At 43.4% G+C, this 26,126-nt stretch overlaps 1 protein-coding gene across 15 annotated transcripts in view; it reads right to left on the bottom strand.

The window, feature by feature from the left end:
- Positions 1-26,126, bottom strand: part of RASGRP3 (RAS guanyl releasing protein 3) — a 107,821-nt gene that overhangs the window by 6,601 nt on the left and 75,094 nt on the right. For 8 of the 15 annotated variants that reach the window (XM_004452827.4, XM_071208760.1, XM_004452826.4 and 5 more), the window contains 7 exons: positions 22,609-22,686; positions 18,607-18,723; positions 16,021-16,136; positions 12,083-12,230; positions 4,792-4,828; positions 3,022-3,147; positions 2,351-2,715 (listed from right to left, as the gene is read on the bottom strand). In XM_004452827.4, coding sequence (XP_004452884.2) covers positions 2,351-2,715; positions 3,022-3,147; positions 4,792-4,828; positions 12,083-12,230; positions 16,021-16,136; positions 18,607-18,723; positions 22,609-22,686 — 987 coding nt within the window. The remainder of the gene's footprint in view (positions 1-2,350; positions 2,716-3,021; positions 3,148-4,791; positions 4,829-12,082; positions 12,231-16,020; positions 16,137-18,606; positions 18,724-22,608; positions 22,687-26,126) is intronic. The other 7 variants (XM_012523071.4, XM_058278387.1, XM_071208764.1 and 4 more) reach the window with 1 other exon arrangement.

Here is a 26,126-nt window from a genome sequence, read left to right as displayed (position 1 = left end):
AGTTTGGGCACATCTTACCTAGCAACATCTTCAAAGGTCTTACTTACAAATGGGTTCAAACCCATAGGACCAGGAGTTGGGGCCTGAGCATTCCTTTTGCAGGGGAAATGATTCAATCCCCAAAAGTCTGCCCCCTGAACCCCAAAAAGACATGTTCTCCCCATATACAAAATACATTCATTCCATCACAACATCCCAAAAGGCTTAAGCTATTTTACAACAATACTAAGTACAAAGTCTCATCAAAATCAATTATGGGTATAGTCCATCCTAGGGTAAAATTCCTCTATCTGATGGAAACCTAAAAAAAAAAAAACCGGCTTCCAATATACAATGGTGGGACAGGCATTGGATAAACATTCCTTTTCCAAATGGAAGAAAAATAAAAGGAAACAAGTCTAAACTCCAGCAGGGCAAACTCCATTAGATTCAAGGTCTGAGAGTCATCCATGGATCAGTGTTTTCCCTCCAGGCCTGATGGAACAGCAACCCCACCCTTTCCAAGTGCTTGTTCAGAGGCAAGCTTTCCATGAACACTGGAGTGATGGCCCCAATCCTTCCAAGCACAGGAGCAGATGGCCTGCCCCTCCAAACAGAGGGGTGGCCCACCCTTTCCACACACATGGGTGGGCCCACTCTCTTGGCCCAAGGAGATCTTTTCCGACCTTGCTTCTGGTTCTGCCTTTGACACCTCCTTTCTCTGTCCCTTTCAGAACAGACTGGCAGGGGTTCTGCTCATACAAATTTTGCAAAAATTGTGCTGGCTTTGCATGCAGTTCAAGCTGGTCCAAACCATCAGACAGTGGACCTTTCCACAGATCCTTCCTGGATAACTTCATCCTGACTCCCACTGAAATGGCTGACTGAATCCATGCTTAGCCATACCTTCTTTAGCAAAGGGTTGTTGAGTAAAATCCTCCCATGGAGCCCTGTCTTTGAGGACTCACTTCCTAAAAGCTCATGGAGGTCCCTGATAGAACTGCTTCTAGACCTAGTCTCAGAACACACTATCTGGATAAGCTGAGAGTTTTCAAAATTATCAACTGTGGTTTCTTTGTGCTTAACCGTTCAATCATCAGTTTAACTCTTTCCTCTCTCATTTCACTGTAAGCTGCAAGGAGAAACCAGGCTGTACCTGCTTGCAAATCCCCTCAGCTAAATATCCAAATTCATTGCTTTCAAGTTCTGCTTTTCATCCTATATCAGAACTCAATTTTGCCAAGTATCCGCCACCTTATAACAAGGACTGCCTTTCTTCGAGTTTCCAATGACACATTCATCATTTCCTTCTAAGGCCACACCTGAAATACCTATAACCTCTATATTTCCACCAACATTCTATTCATGAAGAATTATGTATTCTCCAACAGACAAAAACTTTCTCTACAGCTCCCACTCATTTTTAAGCCCTCACATTTCTTCCAGCCTTTACCTATTATCCAATTCTAAGCCATTTCCTCATATTTTGTTATTTGTAATAGCAACTTCCTACTTCCTGGTACCAAAAACTGTTTTCTTTTCCCAACCGCTAAAGCAGATACCATACAATGGGTTGGCTTGAACAACTGAAATTCATTGACTCAAGGTATGGAAGCTTGGAGAAGTCCAAAATTGAGGCATCAGCAAGGTGGTGCTTTCTCCCCCAAAGACTGTGACCTTCTGGGCCTGGTTATAGGCACTCCTTGGTCCCTGGCTTTTCTGTGACATGGCAGCGCACAAGGCAATGTCTTCTCCTTTCTCCTCCAGGTTCTATCGACTTCCAGTTTCTTGTTCTTCCTGCGGCTTCTGTCTCGTGTCCAATTTCCTTTGCTTACAAGGACTTAAGCCATATTGGATGAAGGCCCACCCTCATTCAGATTGGACACACCTTAGCCAACAACATCTCAAAGGTCCTGTTTATTAGGGGGTTCATACCCACAGGGCCAGGGGTTAGGACCTGGGTATGCCTTTTGTGGGGGACATGGTTCAATATCCTGCCTCCCCTAAGTCTGGGCCCTGAGTCTAGCTTGGAAAACTAAGAAGAACTATGGAGTGTACTAGTATATTGTCTACTTGAAGGAGTCCTGGACCCCTGGGGTGTTATTTCAGTACATAGAGTTAACAACCTTCACTACGTTTTAGTAATCACCCAGTTTCAACTTTATAAATGATGGAACTGAGGTCTGAGAGAAGAAACCATTTGCTCAGGGTCCCAGAACTAGCCAATGGCAGGACTAAAAGTAGTATGTCTCGATCCCAAGCATCCTGCTTTTGAATCCACCAATCTGTCCCCCAGGCCCAATATAATGCTTGCCTCAGCACCTTCAGCCTCCCTCTTCTGATTTTATTTGCAGTTTGACCTTGCACTTACCTCGCCGTCCTGTCTGGCCTCACCTATGTCTGCTCCATCCTGGTTGGGTTCGAACTCGGTGCCCCGGTCCACAACGTCCACGCCAGCCTGCACCCTGGGCTTCTCGTTTTCCCACTTGGCAAAGCCTTTGTCCTTGGCTGCTTTCTCATGGAACTTGGATTTCATCTTGGGGAAGGTATGGGACCCTGAATCCCCCCAGCCAGCCTCTGACCATACAGGCTCGGTCTGGGTGGCCTGGCTGGTGGTTGCCCGCTGTAGCCGCACGGAGATCTTGCGAGAAGAACCTGTCACCAGGGTGATGGCTCTGCTGTCCAGGTCCCGGTGTCTAGCAGTGACCTCAGGAAACTCAAACACCTCATTCTGCACTGGAAGCAGAAAGAAGATGGTGATGAGAGTCAGTACAAACGGCGGGAGTCCAAGTGTTCAGGGTCCTGGAGGAACAGACTGGGGACAGAACTAAATGTGCTGCAGGACGGTGGCATGTTAGTGAGACCTGAAAGCAGGCAGAGGCCAGGGGAGCTAGGGCTTCGCCATGGCCTCTCACGTTGATGTTTATATCACCTTGGCGTTTATGACTCCGTCGTAGCTTAGGTGCAGAATCCAAGTGAGGTCCAGGTGTGGGAAGGTGAGTGGAGAGAAATCGTAGCACAAAAGGAAGAAAGAAACCTTACCTGGGGGCAGCGAGGGGCTTCCAGGCAGTGACCCATGACCACTGCCCAGGGAAGGCGCCCGGGCAAACCTCCTGCAGGCCAGAACCAGGAGGTCTTTGCACTGCTTGTGACAATTGGCTCCACAGTCTGAAAAATCCCAAAGATATCACAGATGATTAGTGTCTGATGCTCACTGGGTTTCCAGTGGTGCTGGAGCTGTCGGGGGCCCTGGTTTCTATGCTGAATCTCAGAGTCCAGCTGAGGTTCATGGGCATGTGTAGGGGCTAGAAAAAGGCCCTTGGGGCTCTCTTGCCTCCCTGAGCTCCCTTCTATTTGCTCGTCTTACTCCTCCCCACCATCCATTGACGTGCCCAGCCTGGGAGTTCATTGTCTTGGCCCAGTGGAAACTGTGGGGCTGGGCCTCTTCCCCAGACCAGGATGGATTCCCTGTAAAAGGGTTCCCTGAGCAGGATGAGGACAAGCGGCCTCAGCTTCTAGCCTTTCCCTGTACCAACTGCTGCATCTGCTCATTTATTGACGGGGTCCCTCCGTTCAGGACTTGTCTGGATTTTTTTATTCTTCTTCATTTCCCAAAGCCTTGTCCATCTTCTGCTTCCTCTTTTTGTATAAAGCAAAAAACAAGGTGGACATATATATGCAATAAACTTGTTCCATACTTGACTGTGGCTTTGAAATGGCAAGCTTCATGTTCTGTGAGTCATATGATTAGGATGCTTTAGTTTAAAAAGTAAAAATTAATTGCTGCTACTTGCATTAGAAATAATTTGGCCATCCTGGAAGATGGCAACATAATTATTTCATATGATGAGGTCCCCGTACTTCACTGAAAATCTGAATAGATGAGTTATTTTTAAAGAGTATTATTCTATCCACCAAAGAAGACCTTTCTAACTATTCCCAATAGCCATTTTTTCCCCAAAATGGTGCTGTTTCAAACTGCCTTAAAATGGCATCAAGGGAAAAGCAAAAAACACATAGTAATGACATATTTAGACATTTTAGTTATTTTTCAAAGCATTAATCTGAAAGCGTCTGTGGTTAAGATGTTTCCTTTTGTCACTTTATTATATTTTTCAAGAGCATCATCAGAGTCTTAAAAAAAAATAGTGTAAAGCTGACAGAAAATATCTAGGAATTTCTTAAATACCGATAATCATAAAAATACACATAGCAATAGGCTTCCTAAATGCATCTTAATATGCATGCCTAATGCATTTATCAAATATATACTTATTCAATTATTTATAAGTTTTAATTAAATGGGGGAGATATATGAACCAATTAATTGAAAGGTACAAAAAGAAGTTCTAAGATTTCTCCATTTCTTTTCTCATCAGCAATATGATTTTGTAGAGAAAGGAATAGCTGTGTGAGCATGGGAAGACATGTACATGTTATAGAAATAAGCATATGTTTTTTGCCTTGAAGGAAAAAAATTCTTTTATTCAGTGTTTTAATTAGGCCTGTCCCATTTCAAAAAACCCATCTTAACCTGATGTTCACAATTCACAAGAGATACTAGAGATGAGGGCTAGGTTTCAAGTTGGTAAGAGATGGAGTGCTGTCTTCTGGTAACAAGCTCTAAAATTCAAATTTTGTCTCCAAAACTCCAACAAGTGCTTTCTTAGACACATTAATTCTTTGGTTACCAGAGGCCCAAAAGACTCCAGTTCTTTTTGATGCCAAAAATTTTTGTGTTTTAATCAGACTAATTTAACTCGTGCCTAAAATACCAAAATATTAAATTTTAACAAAATAGCATTTCTTTACCTTTGCATTTGTATCCTTGCTTGATTATGCCCCAGAGCTGTAACAAAAGACAAAGGAAGGTCAGGGGAATCTAAAGAGAAATCTGGAAGAGAAGGAAAGACCCAAAGAAGGAAGTCCTGGGACGCAGGATGCCCGGCGCTGCACAAACAGGATGTAGCTGCTCTCAACACCCTTCCTGTGAGGGACAGCCCCCTCCCATCCCACTCCAGCTGCGGTGATAACAGGAGTTTTGCTTCCCTTTCTTTCTAGGAGCCAAACGGGAGCCAGGATGGGAAGCTGAAGTTGGGGCGTTTATTGGACTTTGGCACGGCGCGCGCTCAGCAAATTTACAGTGTTAACAGACACTTTGTCTACAGAAGCTCCTTTCTCCCTCTGCCTTCTTTCCAGGGCACTAGCTGCTCTTGGCTCTCTCTACAAGAATTAAGCAACCTAAGAAGCACACTTCACGCTAAAGCGTGGATTTTGCTGGTTTATTTTCTTTGTAGCATTTGTACCTTAAATGAAGACAGAAAGGGAAAAGGCCTAAGATGGATTGATGTAGTCATTCTCCACCTTTGCTTTCATTGGTCTGAACCAGGGCCATGAAGGAGTTAGCGGCTTCCCATGGTTAGGGAACACCATACAAGAGATACGAGGGCTCGAGAGGCTGCCGTGCCCAGGCGCTCTGGGACCCTCGTCCAGAGGCCATGTCTTTGCTCCCCTGACAGACTGTAAAGTCATGAAGAAGGGCCTTTCCAAGGCCTGGCCAGGTCCTTTCTGGTGCCTCCCCTGGGCACTTGCATGTAGGTATGAGGGACGCCAGGAACACACAGTTTCTCATGAACGAAGTGTGCTTGGCTCAAGCTAAGGATGCTCCATGCCCAGCCCCTTGGAGGTAGGTTAGGTGACTGCTGTCTGCTTGATAAAATGATTGTACAAGAGCAGGGCTGCATGGCCCGCTGGGGGCGAGGGCATGCCATCTGTGCTGCATTATATGTGAACAGTGCCCGGGCATGGGCATCGTGGCCCCTAAGAAGAGCAACAGCTGCCACTGGGAAGCGACTCAGGACAGTAAAGACCGCTACTTCTCCCTCTGACAAGGAAACGCCTTCAAAATCATTTGGTCCTTCAGAATACCTCACTAATCGCTTCTCAGCCATTTGGCTAAAATCAAGTGCAGAATGCGTTTCTAAAATGCAAGTGGCTGCCTCGGGGTCCAGGACGGGGTGTGCGGAGCCTTCCAGTGCAGCTGGGCCAAACACTCCCAGGCCCTGCGACGCCCCCCTCCACCCCGCCTCGGCCAGCTCTGCCCCTGCACCCCCAGCTGCCGGAGGGCTGAGCTGAGGAGCTGAAGCAATGACCACTTTATGACTTCTTCAGCGCAAAGGGCCCAACAGGCCCGGGAAGAGATGCCCTCCTAGCCGGTCCCCTGGGGAGGTCCACTGCTCAGGTCAGGGCTCTGGACGGCAGCTCTCCACACGCAGCTTTGCTTGGAGAGGCAGGACACTCCAGTGGGGGGTGGGCCTTGCCACAGAGGAAGAAGCAGGTACCAAGCAACCTCTGTGCAGTTCCCACCCCTTATGGGTCTCAAGGCGGCTCCATCAGACCTACTGCCTCCCAGGGTTCTAGAATGGAGACATGAAGCCTCTGCACACAAAGGAAAGGAGGGGAGGCAAGGCTAAGAAATGCACCCCCCCCCCCAACATGTCGCTGACTTGACCTCAGGGCTAGAAACTGAAACAGGTGTTTAATCTCTCCTTCCCTGGAATTCATTAACAGTGTCATTCACCATATTATAATTACCTCGTTAACTATAAGAAAGAAGTTTCTTAAGTCAATGGACAATTGGAGATTATTTATAAATCCCCAAAAAGGAAAGATTATATTTGTAAACTAACTATTCCTCTGGGTGTAATACCCTTTGATTTTCTTAAATTTAGCTGAGATGTCTTTTGATTAGATTATCAGTTAAGATAGGTTTTTTTTTTTTAACAAATCAATTTTATTGGTACCTAACAATAAAGCATAAATCCATAAAAAAGATAAAATAAAATAAAATGCAAGTGCCTCCTGGGAAAGGGACACAATTTACCTTGGGGACAGGAAGGATTACTGACAACTAATTGGAAGCAAAGCCTGGTGTGCCTGGGTGATGGGGGAAGGAGGGGAAAAGAGGCAGAAGGCAGAAGTGGACAGTCAGGACAAGCACATCACATCAAGAGCCATAAGGATCTTGACGATAACCTAAAGGGAGGCAAGTGTGATGACCCAGGGAAATGAAACAATTTGCAAGGTCCCACAACCTGGACTACTTGGCACTGATACGGAATTCTTTCCTCAAGGAATTATTATTGTGCCTGACAATATTAGTAACAATAACAATGGCAGCTAACATTTATCCAACTCTTGCTATGTAAGAGCTATAAGCTTTTTGTATGTAATAACTCATTTAATCCCTAAGTAGCCAAAGAAGAATGCGTTCTTTGAAGAAAAGACAGGAAACCATTCCTCCTAGGCATTTTGTGTGTGAGCGAAGGACCACTGAGCTGGGACAAGAAAGAATAATATTTAGGAAGAGGCATCCTAATATCCTGAAATGGAGCATTACTAGCACAGCTGCAGGAACTGCAAAAAAGATATAGTCAAGCAAGAGTCCTATCAGCAGGGGAAGTCAAGAATCACTTGTTAATGCTTACTTAATAACTGGGAGATGACACAAGGCAGGAAGAGGCACTGGGTCAGCGTGTCAGCCAAGGCCAGTGGAGGGTGACCTCATGGAGATGGGTGTGCAGGAGGACTCCCTCCAGTCCTCTGAGGGACCCTGGGCTGTGGCAAGATTTGGGGTAACTGTTCATGTTATGAGGAGCACTGGACTGGGAATCAGGAGACCTGGGGATGAGTCATAGGTCTTCTGCCAATGATCCATGTGATGTTGGGAGAGTCACTTAACTTCTCTGAACCTCAGTCTCTTCATCTTTAAATTAAGGGAAAGGATGGAAATCTTTCAGTCCTAGGATTCTAATTCTAAAGTAAATGTACTACAGGGCAAGAGGTGTCCATTTGTTCTCCTTACTCTAAAAATGGAATGTTTTCAAAAGCAGATGGTCTGAGCATTGGAAAATGGTTCTTGCATTCTCCCACAATCCCTTTCAGTGACAAATTCATAGAGTTATGTTGATAAAGCCCTTTGAAAACCCAGTTGATAAATCCCTTGGAAAACCCAGTGGACTTTGTGTGTGTGTATGTGTGCAAGCGCGAATCAAGATTAAATCAAGTTGCACCATGGAAAAGGAATATATTTTGAAAAATAACAGAAAAGCACAAGTGTTGGAGAGGATGTGGAGAAATAGGAACACTCACTCATTGTTGGTGGGAATGTAAAATGGTGCAGCCACTGTGGAAGACAGTTTGGTTCCTCAGAAAACTAAGTATGGGGAAGAGGACTTGGCCCAGTGGTTAGGGCGTCCGCCTACCACATGGGAGGTCCACAGTTCAAACCCCGGGCCTCCTTGACCGTGTGGAGCTGACCCATGCACAGAGCTGATGCACCAAGGAGTGCCGTGCCATGCAGGGGTGTCCCCCACAAAGGGGAGCCCCATATGCAAGGAGTGCACCCCATAAGGAAAGCAGCCCAGTGCGAAAGAAAATGCAGCCTGCCCAAGGATGGCGCTGCACACACAGAGAGCTGACACAACAAGATGGCACAACAAAAAGAAACACAAAATTCCCGGTGCCACTGATAAGGATAGAAGCAGACACAGAAGAACACACAGCAAAAGGACACAGAGAGCAGGCAGCTGGGGGGGAGGGGAAGGGAAGAGGAGAGAAATAAAAAATAAAAAAAGAAAACTAAGTATGGAATAACCATATGACCTGACAATCCCACCTCTAGATAACCCAAAAGAATTGAAAGCAGAGACTCAAGCAGATATTTGCATACCAATGCTCATAGTAGCCTTATTCACAATTGCCAAAAATGGAAGAAACCTGAATATCCATCAGCTAATGAATGAATAAAGAAAATGTGGTGTATACATACAGTGGAATATTATTCAGCCATAAAAAGGAATGAAGTCCTGATACACGTGACTTAGATGAACCTTGAAGACATTGTGTTGAGTGAGATAAATTAGACGTGGCAGGACATAATCTCACTGATTTGAAACAATTTAAATAAGCATGGAGTTCTGACACATTTGCAACAAGAAGACATCATGTTGCGTGAAATAAGGCAGACACGAAAGTATGATCTCATTGATATAAAATAATTAGAAGCAAATTCATAGAGTCAGAAACTAGGCCATAGGTTACCAGGGGCTGGAGTAGGGATAGGGAATGAGGAATTAATAATTATATTGTTCAGAGATTCTATTTGGGTTGATGGAAAAGTTTCGGTAGTAGATGGTGGTGATGGTAGCACAACATTGTGAACATAATTAATAGTGCTGCATTTATATTTGAATGTGGCTAAAAGGGGAAATTTTAGGTGGTGTATATGTTACTAGAGTAAAACTTTTTTAATAAAAAGCACAGGACGGTACAGCACACACAATGAACCCTAAATTAAGCCATGGACTATGGTTACTAGTACAATTATAAACATGTGCTTTCATCAATTGTAACAAATGTTCTACACTAATGCAAGGTGTCAATAATAGGGTGGTGTATGAAATCTCCATATTTTACGCATGATTTTTCTGTAATCCTACAACTTCTCTAATTAAAAACAAAAAAATATAAAAAGGACCATAGAGAGTTTAAATCAGTTATTTTATATTAAGCTCCCAAAATATTGAGGAACACTAACAAAAGAAATATTTACTCTGTGTGTTCATGTGACACACAACATGACTGATATCATGCAAAACACAACAACATGGTGGGTGTGACAGCATGGCATTCTTTTATGAATAGCCAAAAAGAAAAAGATTATATTTTTAAACTAATCCATTTCTGTGGGTGTGAGATGCTTCTGACGGGATGCCAGTGAGGTGTGATCCAGTTTGGATCTCCACCCTCTAGCTGGGTCTGGTATAAATGGAGACGCACAGAGAGAGAAACACAGAAATAAGGAAGCTGCCATATTGGTCCTGCCCTGTGAAAGAGAGGACTGCAGAAAAACAGAGAAGGCCCGAGGGCTGAGAGAGGTCCCGGAGCCTGGAACCAGCAAAGCACAGAGATACTGAAAGAGGTCCCCAAGGGCTGGGACCCATAGAGCAGCTCAAGGCTTGGGCGATGAGCCCTGCCACAGGCCTGATAGCTTACAGCTGAACTCGGGAAGAAAGCAAAGCAGCCAAGACTGAGAGAGGAGGACTGGGAAAAGATAAGCCCTGTGTCTGGTTGCCACAGCTGAGCTCAGGAGACAGTAGATTCTAGAGGGGAAAGCAGAGATCAGCAGGCAACTTCACCACATAGCAGGACCATGGAATCAACAGTTACGGACTTTGTTGAGATGGCATCTCTGATGGTGCCTTGATTTAGACATGTCACAGCCTTAGAACTGTAAGCTTTTACCCAAATAAATTCCCATTATAAAAGCCAACCCTTTTCTGGTACTTGGTATCGGCAGCCCTGTGGCACGTGAAGACAGTGGGTAAGAACTTCTTGTTACAGGTAGGAAAACAGAGGCTCCAGAGACAGTCAATAACTTGGTCAGGGACATACGGTCAGTAAGGGGCAGAACAGAGACTCAAACTCAGGGCTGCAACGTCCAAGTTTGGAGCTTTCACAGCTTTCATAGCTGCATTAAGAATACAGCAGCAGCAGCTCTTCTCTCATGAGACAGAGAGAGGAGTGAGGAAGCACCCATGGAAGGATACTGACTGTTTCTACAGAACCACCTCCTGCACAGAAGAGAGAAGGCAAGATAAGAGAGCAATTTGATAAGAACCTTCCGACTCCCCCACTCCACCAAAGAACTGATGTATCAACCTGAATTTTGGCTGAGTTCCCTGGGAGTGTTACACATGGCCCCATCCCACTTCAGCATTTTTCAGGTCTGGATACATTCAAAAATTCCCACCAGAATAAAGGCTAGAGACATGTGACAAAGGAAATGTATTTGCTTTATGACAAAGTAGTCTAGTGATCCAATCCCATGACAATACTGACAGAAAAGGCTCTCCTTCCCTGGGTGGATGAAGAGAGTTGGTTAGCCTGGCCTTTTCCTTTTACCACATCAGCCACTAAGAACACTTGGGCCATCTTCGAGGTATCCACTGCCCATTCGCAGAGGAGTGTGTGGATGAACACGATATGCTGTTCACAAGCCTCCCAAAGCCAATTCTTCAAGAATGAGATGGGAAAAATGTAATTTAGCAGTGGCACATAGTATCAGTAGCAAATAAAATATGAGAGTCAACAGTGTGACTTGACAGCCAAATAAACCTAACATAAAGAGCTCGGCATCTAGAAAAAGGAGCAACAGTCATTCTCACCAGGTGCTGGGCCCCCTCACTTGGAAGACCACATCATCTGTCTTATATAACTAGGTATTGTCCAGAGGCTATGTTTAAGACCAGGGCCAAAAACTGACCTCAAGGAATTGTCAAATGTGGGGAAATGAAATGTAAAATTATCATTTGTTGCAGTGGTCTAGGTAAAGGACAGGATTCAGAGTCAGAAGACCTGCATCTGAGTCCAGGCTCTGAGGATGATTAGCTGTGCAATCTTAGGGACTCTGGGTTATTCTCCCTGGGTCTCCCTGTCTTTACTGGCAAAAAAAAAAGGGGGGGGGTGGTGGTGAGTAGAATGCATATGTCAAAGTCTTGTTACAAGGATTAGTTACACTAATGTCTTTGGAACTACTCCGTTATTGTCAAGTAATGAGCAAATGTTATGTATTATAACCATCTTCTCTCCAAAAAGATTTCTTTCCTTTATGAGTTGTAAATTATTGAGCCATGCCATAATGGATTTTGATGGATTTCTGATGACTAACACCATGTGAAATGAGAACTGGAAGGAACTGGCAAAGATAAATGCTTCTCTTAATTTCAAACACTTGTGAATATTTCTGATGAATGCCAGGGCTCGCGGAGCTGATGCCTCTCTCTGGCAAGGATTCATAGACCTACTGCCCTCCTGAGTTAACAGGCTGCACTTACCTTCTTGTCTGTGCCAGTCCCACATTCTCAGAGCACAGCTAAGCCCATAGAACTTACTTTTGTTTTCACTTAACTTGGGGTACCACCATATTTCACTTCTGACCTAAGGCAGATGATAGACTCTACTTAGTGTATCATTTTCCTACCTTCTCAGAATGCTGCACAAGTAGCTACACACAAGAGAAAACAATGGAAAGCAGACTTACGAATCCTGCACAGTGTTCACAGAAAGTGGGCTTGAGATAGGTCATCTCCTGAAAATTATGGACAAATCCTGGTCCCATTTTACAGTGTAGTTGAGACTTTGCCCTCAGGAAGTAGGCCATCATTTCATCTTTACTAATTAGGCCATCCCTGTTAAGAGAATCAAAGAAGGAAAGGATCTTTGAATACCATATTGCTTAGTAATCCCCATACTTTACCCACCTCCCAAACCTTTGTGACCCAAAGTAGATGGGGAATGGTCTGTTACATTTGAGAGGAGGGGAGAAATCTGAAAGATAGCTTTGGGTACCAAGTGCCTTGCTTGGTAAGAAGATGGTCTGTGTGTGTGTACAGGACCACATACACACACACACACACGTGGCCTTTGCGCCATGGCACAGAAAGTATCCTTTATTAATGAAGGGTAGCTTCCAGAAGGGCATTTCCTTCTTTCTCAATCTGACAATAAGGTCTGTAGGCATCATGCTGTTGGAGAAAGGCAGGGCTGTGATAACTGGGCCCATCATTCTCAAATTTATTCAAGCTGATGTCATATGGGTCGCTGCCATTGGTGATTTTTTTTTTCATGTTCTTACTGGCTCACAGCCCATTCACTAAAGCAGTTCATCCATGTCTTCTCCACACAGGACAAATCTTTAGGTGCATGTCCCTCCCTGACCCATAATCATCACATATCCTGACTTTTTGTTTACCAAAGAGCTCAAGTCCACTTGACATAGGTGAGCTTCATTTTCCCTTTTCTCCACATCAGCATTTGTTGGAGATCATGCCTTCCTTGCCAATTCAAAATGCCTTTCTATATCCTTTGTCCTCTCTAGGATTCCTGCTTATCTCAAAGGAAGTGATAATCCATCCCATTCTCCCACCCTTACAGGACACTGCTCCTTCCAGGTTCTGCCCCATCTCTCCAACTATTTCTTCCTTTGTTTACAGGTAAATATTTCTTTCCTCAGTCCTGCTCCCATCTCCAACACTTGGTTTTTCTCTCTTCCTTCTCTTACCCCTAAAGTTCTCAAAAAGAGTATTCATTGGACACTTTCTCCATTTCCTTCAATTACTCTTTACCTTGTGTAATCAGGTTTCCAATCCTACACTTTTACTGCAACTGTTACCAATGACACCCTCAGGGATCTGTTCTCATGCCTCAAGCTGTTGACTCCATGACAGCATATGACACCAGGATGCGTTTCGTCCTTTTTGGCAGTGTCTTCTCCACTGACTCCCGTTGAGTTCATTGCAGTCCTGGTTTTCCTCCTCCCTCTCTCACTCCTCCTTCTCAACCCTGCAGGATCTGCTTCTTCCTTTCAGTCTCTACGTGTAGGGAGGACAGTACCCTCCCTTGGCCCGTGCTCTAAACTTTCCCCTCAGGAATTGCCTGCACACCCAACCATCCACCAGATTAGAAAGTGAATGGTCCCCCCTGGAGCCCACCCACCAGGCAGCTGTCCTGGCTTAGGCCCTTTCACAGTGTAATCAACAGAGAAAGGAGGATCAATTCTTATTGCTGAACATGTGCTCCATCTTTCATCACATAGAACTGCCCAGCCAGGATGGACACTTCCCAGCCCTTCCTGAATCTAGGTGGGGACCATGTGACTATGGTCCCCCAGAGGAACATGAAGAGATGTGGCGTGTAATACTTCAGACTGAGGAGGTTAAGGAGGCTTCTCCACCCTCTCTTCTCTTATCCACCAGTGAATTCAAAGGACCGTAGACCCTAGAGGACTGCAAAGCCACAAGATGGAAGGAGTCTAATCCCTGATTCACCAGGAAGGAGAATGCTGACCACCCACCAGGAACACTGGATTCTTCCATGAGTAAGGATAAAAGACTCTTACTGTGTCAAGCTATTATGTAAGCTGGCAGTACCTAACTAGTAATACACCTGGAAATATCCCATGCTCCTCAGTTCATGGGAGGGGCTTTCAATATCATCCTCTGATCCATCAGTTCCCAAGGTAGCTTGGCTAGTTCCCATGAGTACCATGCCATGCTGTCTGGGCTGCTCCCAGCATTGCCTCAAGCGTCCAGTCACTCATAGCTGCCTCCCTCTGGTAGTCAGAGAGAGAGATTGTCTCTAGTCTCTAGGTGGAGTTTGGAAGGATTTCAGTCTGAATGAACCAAGAAGTTTTATCTGGTCACTGATGCACTGAAATTTCCAAATATGGCCTAAAACCTATTTCTGAGACTTCCTCCCATGGAAGTCTCTTCTCCCAGGGAAGATAGATTTAAAAGTAAACATCCACGAAAACAACAGATCTCAAAGAGCGTTTTGTGGGAAAACAGATTCTTGAGATGGTAATGGGGACTGGGGAAGGTGGGGAAGGAGGAGTAGTGTACTGTGATAAATAAATGAAGAAATTTTACTTATCCACAGAAGTTTGTGGAACAGTGCGTTCTCCCATCTCCCTCTTAAAGAGGCACAGTGCACCCTAGCCTATTAAAAGTTCTGGGAAGTTGTGTAGTAAAGACATCTCTTTATTAGAATCACCACTATTTCAAAAATTTGATTAGCTAATTCCTTTTTCAAAATTACAAATTAACAGCAATTTCCAATGAAGATGGCTTAAAAAATAATACTCTGGAAAACATATTTTCTTTCTTAGCCCTTCCTGGTTTTAGCCACTAGAAACTTTGGCAAGGTTAGCCATGGTAAACTTTGAGATGTAAATTTAAGGTACCCCATTATCTGACAAAAAGCTATGAATAGGTCAAGCCTTCATTCTCAAAGAAAAAAGAAGAAGAAAAAGAAGGAGAAGAAAGGGGAGAGGGAGAGAAGTGGTAGCTGGGAAGTTGGAGCTAGTTTATATTAGCTTCCATAGGTTTTCTGCAGCAATTGTATTAATGGTAGTTAGGCTGCTGGAACGGCCTCAGTTTTATCAAAAGATTCAGCAGAGGAGAGAAATGAAACCTGGGAAGCAATTTTAGTCAAGTCCTACTTACTTGTCACTGATAGCAACAAACCTTAGGGAAGAAGTGGGTAATTTACAGGTTTCTTACTTGGAGAAGGAAGCTGTGTTTCTAATAATTTAACTTATTTAAAAAGTATTCTCCATTCTGGTTATGTAATGAAGGTGAATTTAAGGATTAGGACATTGCTGCTAAAGTACCAAGGCTTGCCTTGGTGTGTGGAATTACTTGTAGATTTCATTTTTTTAAAATTTCCAAACAAGAAAAATCCCAGGGGATTTAAATGTAGTATAATCTGGACATGTCGCCATTATAAAATCCATCCTTTAATTTTAGATAGTTTAGTAATTAGGAACTAATCTCACACAATTAAAAATTAAGCCATCAAATTTTTTATGTAAGACTTTATCAACAATGGCTTTTTTAAAGATCATTTTTTAAAATGAGCTGTATTTTATCATCTGAAGTCATTTTTAATTTTTCAGGAAGCATTTAAAGCTGTAGAGAAAGGTCATTGTTCTTTGTTTATCAAGACAACCTTTGATCTGTCAAAGGGAAACCCAAAGGTATGGACTCTTCTTGGCTAGCTGCAGCCATTACTTGTTTTCATGAAGATCATAAATAAACTAAAGATATCTTACTCAATGTGATTTAAGCTTACCCTCAGGCCCATTCATACTGAGAACTCGCCTAGGCTAGATGTAACTATACTTCTCCCCTAATTCATTTTGGTCGATGTTTGAGGGTTGATGAAATGGCTAAGACGTAGAAGTAAAGTGAGAAATGAAGGGCCAGGCTAAAATGGGAACTGGCACTCATGCTCAATATTGATGATGTGCTTGTCCTTTGGTTCTATCTGGTCAGTCATGTTCATGTACACCCAGGAAAAATAGGTGAAAAGTGAGACTTGTTTCATACAAGCACTAGGTTTAAAGCTCTGAGATGTAAACTGATAAAGTTTTTCTGCTTTAGGACAGTGACATTAAAATATAACAAAATTAAGACTTACTGATCTTTGTCCAGCACACAGAAGGAATCCAAGAAAGGAAAATTGGCAGCTATACTTTCAAAGTCCTCTTGAGAGATGTACCCATCATGGTCATGATCATAGTTTCTAAACACAGACTGCAAATGAAAGACAATCTTTACTGAATGATTGTGAGTAAGGCTCTGAAGTTCTATTGGGAAAGCAATGGCGACTAGCATGTTAGCCCACCCATCAAGTCACTTAGAAACTAGTGGGAAATAACTGAATCGAGTAGCCCCTGTAGTATAACAAGATGAGTGTTTTGCTGGGGATAAAAACCGTTCCATAGAGGGGGTCAGAGGAGAGTGTTGGAGGGGAAAGGAAGGGTGTTGAGAAAGCCTCCCTGGATAAAGTAAGGTCTACACAGAGCTCTTGAGACCTAAAGGTGGAGTAGGAATTAAGCTTGGAGAATTCACAAATCCCAAAACCATGACAACAGAAAATAAAGCTATAAGATGTTAAATTATTTCAAAAATTAAAGCTTATATTTAGTTAAATTTCATCAAAGTCCTAATGGAGATCTGTTTTAAATGAACAAGCTTATTCTAAAGTTCAAATAAAAGTGCACTTGTTAAGAATAGCTAAAGTGTTAAAATGAGGAGTAATGGGGGAGGGGGTTGAAATCAAATATTCTACAAAGCTGCAATCAAAACAGTGTGATAATAGAACTTACTTAAAGAAGTGGAGTCCAGAAACAGATGCATGTATATATGGGAATTCACCGTATCAAAAAGGATCTTTACAGGGAAGTGGACTTGGCTCAACGGATAGAGTCTGCCTACCACATGGGAGGTTCACGGTTCAAACCCAGGGCATTCTTGACCATGTGGAGCTGGCCTACGTGCAGTGCTGATGCACACAAGGAGTGCTGTGCCACACAGGGGTGTTCCCTGCATAGGGGAGCCCCACGTGCAAGGAGTGCGCCCCGTAAGGACAGCCACCCAGCGCGAAAGAAAGTGCAGCCTGCCCAGGAATGGCGCCGCACACACGGAGAGGTGACACAACAAGATGACACAACAAAAAGAAACACAGATTCCCAAGACGCTGACAACAGAAGCGGGCAAAGAAGACGCAGCAAATAGACACAGAGAACAGACAACTGGTGTGTGTGTGGGGGGGGGGATAAATAAATAAATAAATCTTTTTTTTTTTTAATTGAATAAGCCTTCTCAAAGACATACATTGAGAAGGAGAGTGGGAGAGGGGGTAGGTCAGGCAAAAAAGTCAACCAATTGTTATCACTGATTGTCCCTGAAAAGTGGAATTACCAAGGCCTGAAAGTGAAACTTTCTATTCTTCTTTTATGAGAGAAGATTGTCTCCATCGGCCTGATAAACTGTTTTTCAAAAAGGTTTGTAGGTTCTTTGCAAACGTATGTATGTAAATCAAAAATCCTCTCCATGCTATTTCTAATCTTTTCCTTTCTGCTTCACATGCTCCATAAAACTTTATTTCAGCACCTCACAGTTGCCTGGATTATCCAAGATGTAGAACATTCTTTCTTTTACTTTAAACATCTTTTACCAGCAAAAGAAGTACAGTATATCCCAAAGACCTCATCCTATTGCACCAGAGGATGGACTAATCCATTCAAGTGGGCATTTTATCAAGGTTTGCAGTTTCTAGGGCCAGAGATGTTTCCATTGGTGCTTCTTCTCTTCTGTCTATATGGAAAACTCCAATAGACACTTGTCCCACATTAAGGGATTTTCTAATCTAAATGCCATTGTGCTGCTGTGCCACAGACCCCCAAATACAGACAGCCAGAGGAGCTAGGCATCTTGCAGGATTTTCGCTGCTCTCAGTTCATCACTTTATGGACATTGTTGGGTCCCCTGTGCATGGCTAACAAGTGATTCTAATCCCCAACTAATCCCTCAATTGTTTGAGTGACAGTGACAGAAGTGTCAAATGACTGTGAAGAAAGGAAATTGGAAATAGCTGGGAGTATTTAGGTAAATGCAAAAAGACTGAAAGGGATGGCAAAGGGGCTTTTCTGATAGACTCTGCCAGATGTTGAGCTAAGTGTCTACTAACTCACTCTGGCATAGAAGGATGTACCTCGATTTAGGCATGTCCTTAATCTGCACTCCTACGGGTGTGAACTCGTAAACAAGACCTCTTGAAGACATAATTTTTAGTTATGGCGTCGCCCAGCTGAATAAGGGGTGTCTTAATCTGGATTACTGGAGGCATTATAAAGAGCAGAAAGTCAGTGGGAACTCGGAAGAGAAAGCAGAGGCCATCACCATGCAAAGAGAAAGCCAGGAGTCCCACAGATTGCCGGCTGCCAGCACCAGACCAATGTCTTCTGTTTGAAAGCAGCCCATGCCGAGATCCAGATTTGGACTTTTCCTAGCCTCAAAACCATAAGGCAAAAAATTTCCACCATTTTAGCCACCCCAATGTGTAGTATTTGTGGTATAAGTTCAGGCAAACTAAGATATGCTCCTAACTGCCAGGGGGTTGTTTGCATGGACTCCATTTATTCCTGAGGAATCACAGAATATTCTGGAAAGATAAAAGGGCTTTCTGGTATTCTCCTTCTACCCTCCCTCAACCACTTACCTCGACTAATTTCCTTATGTGCTTGTTGATGACTGTGGGGTCCGGCTTTGGCATCACTCCGGAGGCCCACTCCAGGGCCACCACGGGCTTGGTGGGGGTTGTAGGGGAGGTAGGCTGCTGACAGAAAACACAGTGTTCAACTTTAACTGAGGCCTTGAGCAGTTAGGACCAGCGGCGCTGAGGTAGTCATAGAACTCCATATATTAAAAATAGCAATAAAAACATCCATGTATATAAGACTTAAATGTTTATAAAACATAGGTATCTTTTGTTAACAGAATATAAACTGTAACTAAATACATGTTTGGATAGCGCATTTTGTTGAGCAGGTGACTAAATTTTATTATTTTAAATAGGAAAATAAGCCCATCCAAAACTCTATTGCAGTTCCCCAAATATCACTAAAATATCTTAAATGCCTATATAACCATCCATCAGATATTTTTGCATAATACAAAACATGTAAAACCCCAGATATCTAATGACCCGTCACTTGATACTGGTGATAAATCAGTGGGTTTGCGCACTAGAGGGATGGATGCACGCATGGGCATGTCTTCATGCCTGTGTCTCCCTCAAGTAGCTTAAACCAGAACCTCAATCACTTCGGGCTTTTCTGGAATCATTCTGCTTCTCCAGCCCTCCTTGGTGGACTTGCTTTCTCCACAGGCTTCCCCACATTCATTCTTGCAAGACATTTTCACTCAATTATGTGGGAAGATGATGGCCATAATACATAATACTCCTAAACATGACAAGTAAAGGACACGATCCTTTTAGGAGAGCAGCTAAAACTGTGGTAGTAGTTTATATGCTCTCCCCAGAACCTCGTACAGCATAAATATTTTCCCTGCACACACAGCAAACCTGTATTAGTAGTAGGATTTAAATTTGGTTATGAATTGGGGATAAACATGTTTGCAAGAGTTGGTAGCAAATATTCAGAGAGAGAGTTGTGGTGAGGGCTCAGTGGCCTCAGTGTTGCGAGGTGCGGATCTAGTATCTGCCATTTGGATGTGTTCACACACGCACACCTATGCCCGCGTACACGGTGGCTCTATCAGACTTTTCATCACGGTGCTCTGGTACAGGATTCCCAAAGTGAAGTTGCTCCAGGAAGCTGCAACAGATTCACAGGGATGCCACACGATATTTCAAACTTCCAGGGAAACACAGCAAGACTCCTTATCTGTCAGGTACCACATAAAACTGCTTGCTTCCAGTAGTTTAGTTTGCCCATTAGATTGTGCTAAGTTTCAAACCTTTGTGGAGCAAAAAATCAAGGTGGAATAGTAATATTGTTTCATTGTAACAAAGGTACCACACTAATGCAAACTGTTCATAATAGAGAAAACTATGAAACTATGTGCATCAGGTGGGGACAGGGGCAGGGGCGTACGGGAACTCTGTATTTTCTACATGATTTTTCTGAAAACCTACAACTGCTTCAATTAAAAAAATAATTTTAAAAAACTCAGTGTGGAACAGGAAATGAGAGTGGTGGTATCCAACCTGATTCCAAGATTTAAGACACTGTGCAGTCCCCAAAGGCACACACATCTTTAATAAGTAATTATGGGTATTTAAGAATGAAATAAAATATTATTTTTCTTACAGAGTCGGGGTATTTTTTTTTCAAGTGGGTACTAAGTTGTTATAAATATTGGTTAAGTTGTTTGGACATAATTATCTAATAAATGGAACCATTAGGTATTTCTCTTGGCCTAGGGGTGCTATAAAAACATTACGGAGACTCTAAGAGCACCACTAAGCACCAAAAAAGTTTAAGAACCTCTGGGACTAGCTATTTGAGTGAGTTCTGCCACACCCACCATAAGCATATTAAAGCTACAGGTGCTCAGTAGTGTAGCCTTGACTGGAAATCATTCTCTTGTTATGGCCTATCAGGGTCCGAGCACAAAAGACGGTGAGATATTCTCAGAGAAGAGACAGAAAGGAATTGGGAAATATGTTCTCTTAGCATCAAATGTTTTGAGCACTTGAATGGAGCTTTGGAAGCTTCTGCTTTTACAACAAAATAAAGTTAAGTTTTCTGTGTTGATGGAAAACTTCCACTAAAATTTGCAAACCTGGGGAAGTGGACTTGGCTCAATGGATAGGGCATCCACCTACCACATGGGAGGTCCGCGGTTCAAACCCTGGACCTTCTTGACCCATGTGGAGCTGGCCCATACGCGGTGCTGATGCGCACAAGGAGTGCCATGCCACGCAGGGGTACCCCCACATAGGGGAGCCCCACATGCAAGGAGTGCGTCCCGTAAGGACAGCCACCCAGTGCGAAAGAAAGTGCAGCCTGCCCAGGAATGGTGCCGCACACACCTGGAGAGCTGACACAAGATGACGCAACAAAAAGAAACACAGATTCTGGGTGCTGCTGATAAGGATAGAAGCAGTCACAGAAGAACACACAGCGAATGGACACAGAGAGCAGACAACTGGGGTGGGGAAGGGGAGAGAAATTTAAAAAATAATAAATCCTTAAAAAATAAATAAATAAAATTTGCAAACCTTTCTCCTGAAAACAAAATGAAGTCCACCTAAAGGCGCACATAGAAGGTAAGTGTGCTAAAGTGATGATTCCCATCCTGCTCCTGGCGTGTGGGATGGTAGAAAAATGACAGGCAGCATCGCAGAGCAGGAAACGCACAGAGGTAGACGCCAGGCCTGATGGAAGCCTGTTCTCCCGCTGGCTATGAGATCTTGGCTGGGTACAAAGTTTCCTTAACAGAGCTGAGGAAACGGCATGTATATGATGCCTTGCCAGGTGTCCCACGCTGGTAGCAGTTAAGGCACCTGGCTCCAGGTACAGGAAAGCCTCAAGGAGGTGGAAACGCTGTGCGCGCACCTCTAGCGTGGCTTAACACGCCACAGTCAAGCTCATCACAGCCAAGCTAGGAAAAATGGGAGGAACCTAAATGTTTTACCCCCAAAACTTTACCTTTCTTTCTAGCTGTCTCTCAGTCATGCTAACTTGGAAACCCCTCCTTGGCCTGTGCTGCTGCTCTTCCCCCAGGTCTCTCTTCTGCAGTGTTCCCAGGAGGTGGCCCCTGGGGGACTGGCAGGAGGCTGAACGTGCTCACACAGCCACCACATTCACTCTTTGAAGAACAATGCTGCTGGCTCGGATTCAAGGGCAGCCCCTACCAGTGCCGGAGAGCAGTTTCTCACAGCCATTCTGTCTCATTCAGCCCGTGGTTCAGAATCACGGTAGGTATTAATCAATGGACCGGCTTAGCACCCATAGTCATTGTCAAGGTGCTTCAGAGGTCAGTTGGTAAGGAGTTAGCACACAGGAGCTTTATATGGAAACTGATCTTAAAATATAATTGTAAGAAGCAAATGTTTTTTCTTCAACATGCAAACCTATCCTTGTTGTAAAACTCAAATTTATCCAGGTATTCTTTTATTAGCACAAAACATCTAAACTATAATCCACTTAGTAAAACTAATGAGCAGTGTACATTCAGTAACCCAATGTCCTCAATCTTAGTATATAATGTGAGATAACCACCAAACCAGTGTGATACTGAAATTCTGAACTGAGTCAATTAGTAGTAGAGAAATTTGTGGATTATCTTAGGGGTACTTAAAATAGAAGAAGAAATCTGATTTTATTTTGAATAAAACTTTTATAGATGGTCGAAGAGTATAAATGATCTTTAAAACTAAAATGACAGTTGTTATTTGGTATTGCTTTCTTTTTGGTCCTATATCCTGGTGAGTTCTCAAAGGGGATATAATAAATAGAAGCTAAACACTAAAACAGGGTAATGGTGAATGATTCTTCCTCTTATCAGCCTCTCATGTGAAGAAATAATCCTCAAACTGCCAGGGTTGTGCTGTTCAATTAGTAAAATGGGAATAATAGTGACTAAAACTCTTCAATCTTTAAAACACAAAACACAATTGTAATGGCCAATCACCGTAAATAACAAAGAACAGTATTGAGCACTGATCCTTAGAGAGAAAACGGATACCTACCGATTTAGAATTCCTGGGCTCCAGCACCAGCGACAGTTTATAAATATCATCCTCAGTGTGGTAGAGGTCCAGAGAAAGCTACAAAATTAGCAGGGATAAATAATTATGTTAGATCATATTTATTTATTTACACTGCTGAAATATTTTTCAAACTGAATGTTTAAGTTCAATATCTAATATAGTTAGTTGTTATGAATCAAATCATGTCCCCCACAAAGTCATGTTCAAGTCCTAACCCACAGTCTGCTAGACGTGAACTCAAAAACTTATAAATAGAAGCTATGAAGATCCTATTTGGAGGTGGCCAAATTGAATCATGGTGGGACTTAATCCTATATGACCAAAGTTGTTATACGCAGAAGAAATTCAGATGAAGTCAGTTAGAAGAAGTCAGAAAAGGAAAGACAGATGGCCATGTGATGGAGGCAGAGTTGTAAGTGCAAGCCAAGGAACCCCAAGGACTGCTGGCAAGTAATCACCAGAATGCTACAGGCTCCCGGAGAAAGCATGGCCTGGCAATACCTTGATTTTGGACTTCTTGCCTCCAAAACTGTGAGCCAATAAATTCCTATTGTTTAAGCCAACCCATTGTGTATTATTTGTCATAGCAGCCCTGGCAAACTAAGACATTAGTAAATGCAGGATATGAAAAAGATGGCATGCAGAGGTGGAAAGTGAAATTAAAAAAAAAAAAGTTAATCCTGTGGGGTTGTCAGCATCAACAATGACTGTCAACTTAACCTTTCCACAATCTCGGTGGTAAGTGCTGAACTAGAGAACGTTTCCTAGCTGGATGGGGAGAGATGCACAAAATAACTCAAAATGATGCACAGTAATAAACTTTGTCTTAGAGGCTTGGTTAAAGAACTGCAGAAATAAAGGAGCAATTTATTAGGTTCCTATTACTTTAGGGCACACTGCTAGTTCTGATGATACAAAATGGTATAAAATAATTTACTGCCCTCGATTTATTTGATTATATAAGACCTGAACACAAACAAATGACTATCAAGGAAAGGCAGCATATGCTAAGGGTGAAATAGATTGCCCCACTCTGGGGCTGCAGCAATTGTTCAGGGATACAGTATAATTAAAGCATAAGAACAGAGGTTTTAGAGTCAAGCATGCCTCTGTTCAAATGCTGAGCATGCCACCGGCTAGTTCTGTCACCTTGAACAAGTTATTTCCTTTCTGAGGCTGTTTTTTGCAATTGTAAAATGGGACTAACCATAGAAATCCCTACTGAATTGCAGTTTTATCGGAATCCACCGAAATAATTCATGTAAAGTACTTTGCATGGGGCCTGGGGTACAATAAAACCTCAATAAATGTCATCTGGTTTTGCAGATGTTATTGTTAGTATTATAGTAATTATTAACAATACTAGAAGTAGTAGAGGCTGCTGAAGACTTTAATGACTAGGACAGACATGGAGGAACTTGTGAACTGGGCCCCAATTAGGACAAACAAAGAGAGCAAGGCCTTTGCAGGCAAGAGGACAACAACCTAGACCAACAACCTAGACCCAGATTGGAGGGCCTGGATAAGATGGTAAAGCTTTGAAATGCACATTCCTGCTTGCCTAAGAGAGAAGTTATAAAACTTAAAAGATTGGACAAACCCCACCCATGTCCCTTCAATGTTAAGACACCCGATGAATCAGATCACTTCATCAGCCCTGAAGATAAGGAAGTGCTGTGTACTTCCTTTGACTGTTGAGTCATAAAAATTTTTTCTCTAATATATTTTGTCTAAAGAGTGAAGGCCTAAGGTTTATGGGTGTGGACTAAGGATAAAATGAAGGAAGAAGAGGGAGCTCAGAGGCAAAGGATACTTTCTAGGATTTCTTTTTTTTTGTACTATACCATTTTAGAAAAAAAGTCGGCATAGTAAAATTTCATGTCAAGATCATTCATTCATTCAACAAATATTTATTGAGCATCAACATGTGCCAGGGACCATTCTAGGCATGATTCTAGCTACTGAATATAACATTTGGGTAAAGAATGTCCTATATTGGGTTATACTTAATTTTACGTAGACTTTGGCACCTAAAGGTTTTTTTCTAAACATAATTATATAGACTTTACTGTAAAATTGCCCTGCCATCATTTCAGACCCCCCAAGTCCCTGCTCACAGAAAACAGGCATCATATTCACACTCCCCTGAAGAGCAATCACCCCCCTCCAGGAGAGGAGCCACCCACGTCACAAACTCAGATGCCATTAGAAGCCAGGTCAGTATATAAAAGAGGGATGCAGGAAAGGGATATTTCAATACAGACACTGCACACAAGCTTTTCTCTTTCGCCTTAGCACTACAGTAAGAAAATGTGTGGTGACAAGTGGCAGCTAGTATGGATCTCTGTGTCAGGAGAGCAACGGGGAGCGGTGTGCTCTGCGATGGCAGGAAAATGCCACTCCCAGCTATGGCACATTGCTGCCAACCTGGACATTGACTCATTGTGTCTCCTGATTTGTCAGAAGTCAGGAAGCTGGAGTTTTATATCAAATAGCTCCATTTTCCAACATGGGCAACTAAAACCAATTTTTTTTTTATGATGCTATGTGGGCCAAATGAAACCCACCGTGTCGCAGACTGCACGAGGGAAGATGCTACTGGGTTCTAGGCTTCGTGAAAGCGGGTAGCGCATCTGTCCTCTCCTCCTCTGCATCCATGGCCCCAGCTTGCTGCCTGGCATTGTGAATGTTACATAAATCAGGAGGGAAACCCAGGGACTTCTACCTTCTGAATTCCCTGCCATCAGGAGTTCCTCTGGTCTTTCCTCCCCACTCAGCCCCCCAAGGATAGAGAAAACAGTGGCTACCGGTGCTGGGATCATGGCAGCGGTGTCGGAACATCTGACCAAAATCCAAATAAACCAAACGCTATGTATGGGAGATGCTCTTTAAAAAGAAACAGAACGTCCTTTGATATCTTCATATGTCAAAGGGACCAATAGCTGGCCCCGTGATTGAAGTGCTTTGGTCTTCTCCAAATATTTGCTGTCTACTTCTTTGTGGTATGGACCTGGGCAAGTCCGTGACCTTCTTCTCAGTCTCCTGGTCTGTAAGGCGGGACTCATAAATCACAGTTCCCTCCCAGGACTGTTGAGAAGATGAAGTAAGCCTGATGTGTGTCCAACTGGTTTCGTTGAGAAGGTCCCACAGACGGGAAATGCAGGGTTTGACTTCCAGGCAATGTGGCAGCCACAGGCCCACGGTGCTTCTCCCAGGGCGTGAGGCCGCCCGCAGCGTCACTCCTGCCCCTGGGTGCTTTCCTAGCCACCATCCTCCTTCCTTTCCCGGTGCTCCTCTGAGCACTGAGGCCCTGCCCAGGGACTTGCTGTACTTCCTACACATCTTTTTAAAAATATAGGCATTCTGTCAATGGGATTTCCAAATTTGTCTGCTTTTGTTTCATCTTTTGAGCTGGTTGTTCCTGACGAATGTTCCGATTCACTGTTTTGGGTCATTGCATTTACCATCGGATCCTATCAGCAGAGATGACTTTGGAT

The sequence above is a fragment of the Dasypus novemcinctus genome, chromosome 17 (genome assembly GCF_030445035.2).
Source record: "Dasypus novemcinctus isolate mDasNov1 chromosome 17, mDasNov1.1.hap2, whole genome shotgun sequence".
Taxonomy (NCBI): Eukaryota; Metazoa; Chordata; class Mammalia; order Cingulata; family Dasypodidae; genus Dasypus; species Dasypus novemcinctus.
This window is presented reverse-complemented; position numbering and strand designations above follow the sequence as displayed.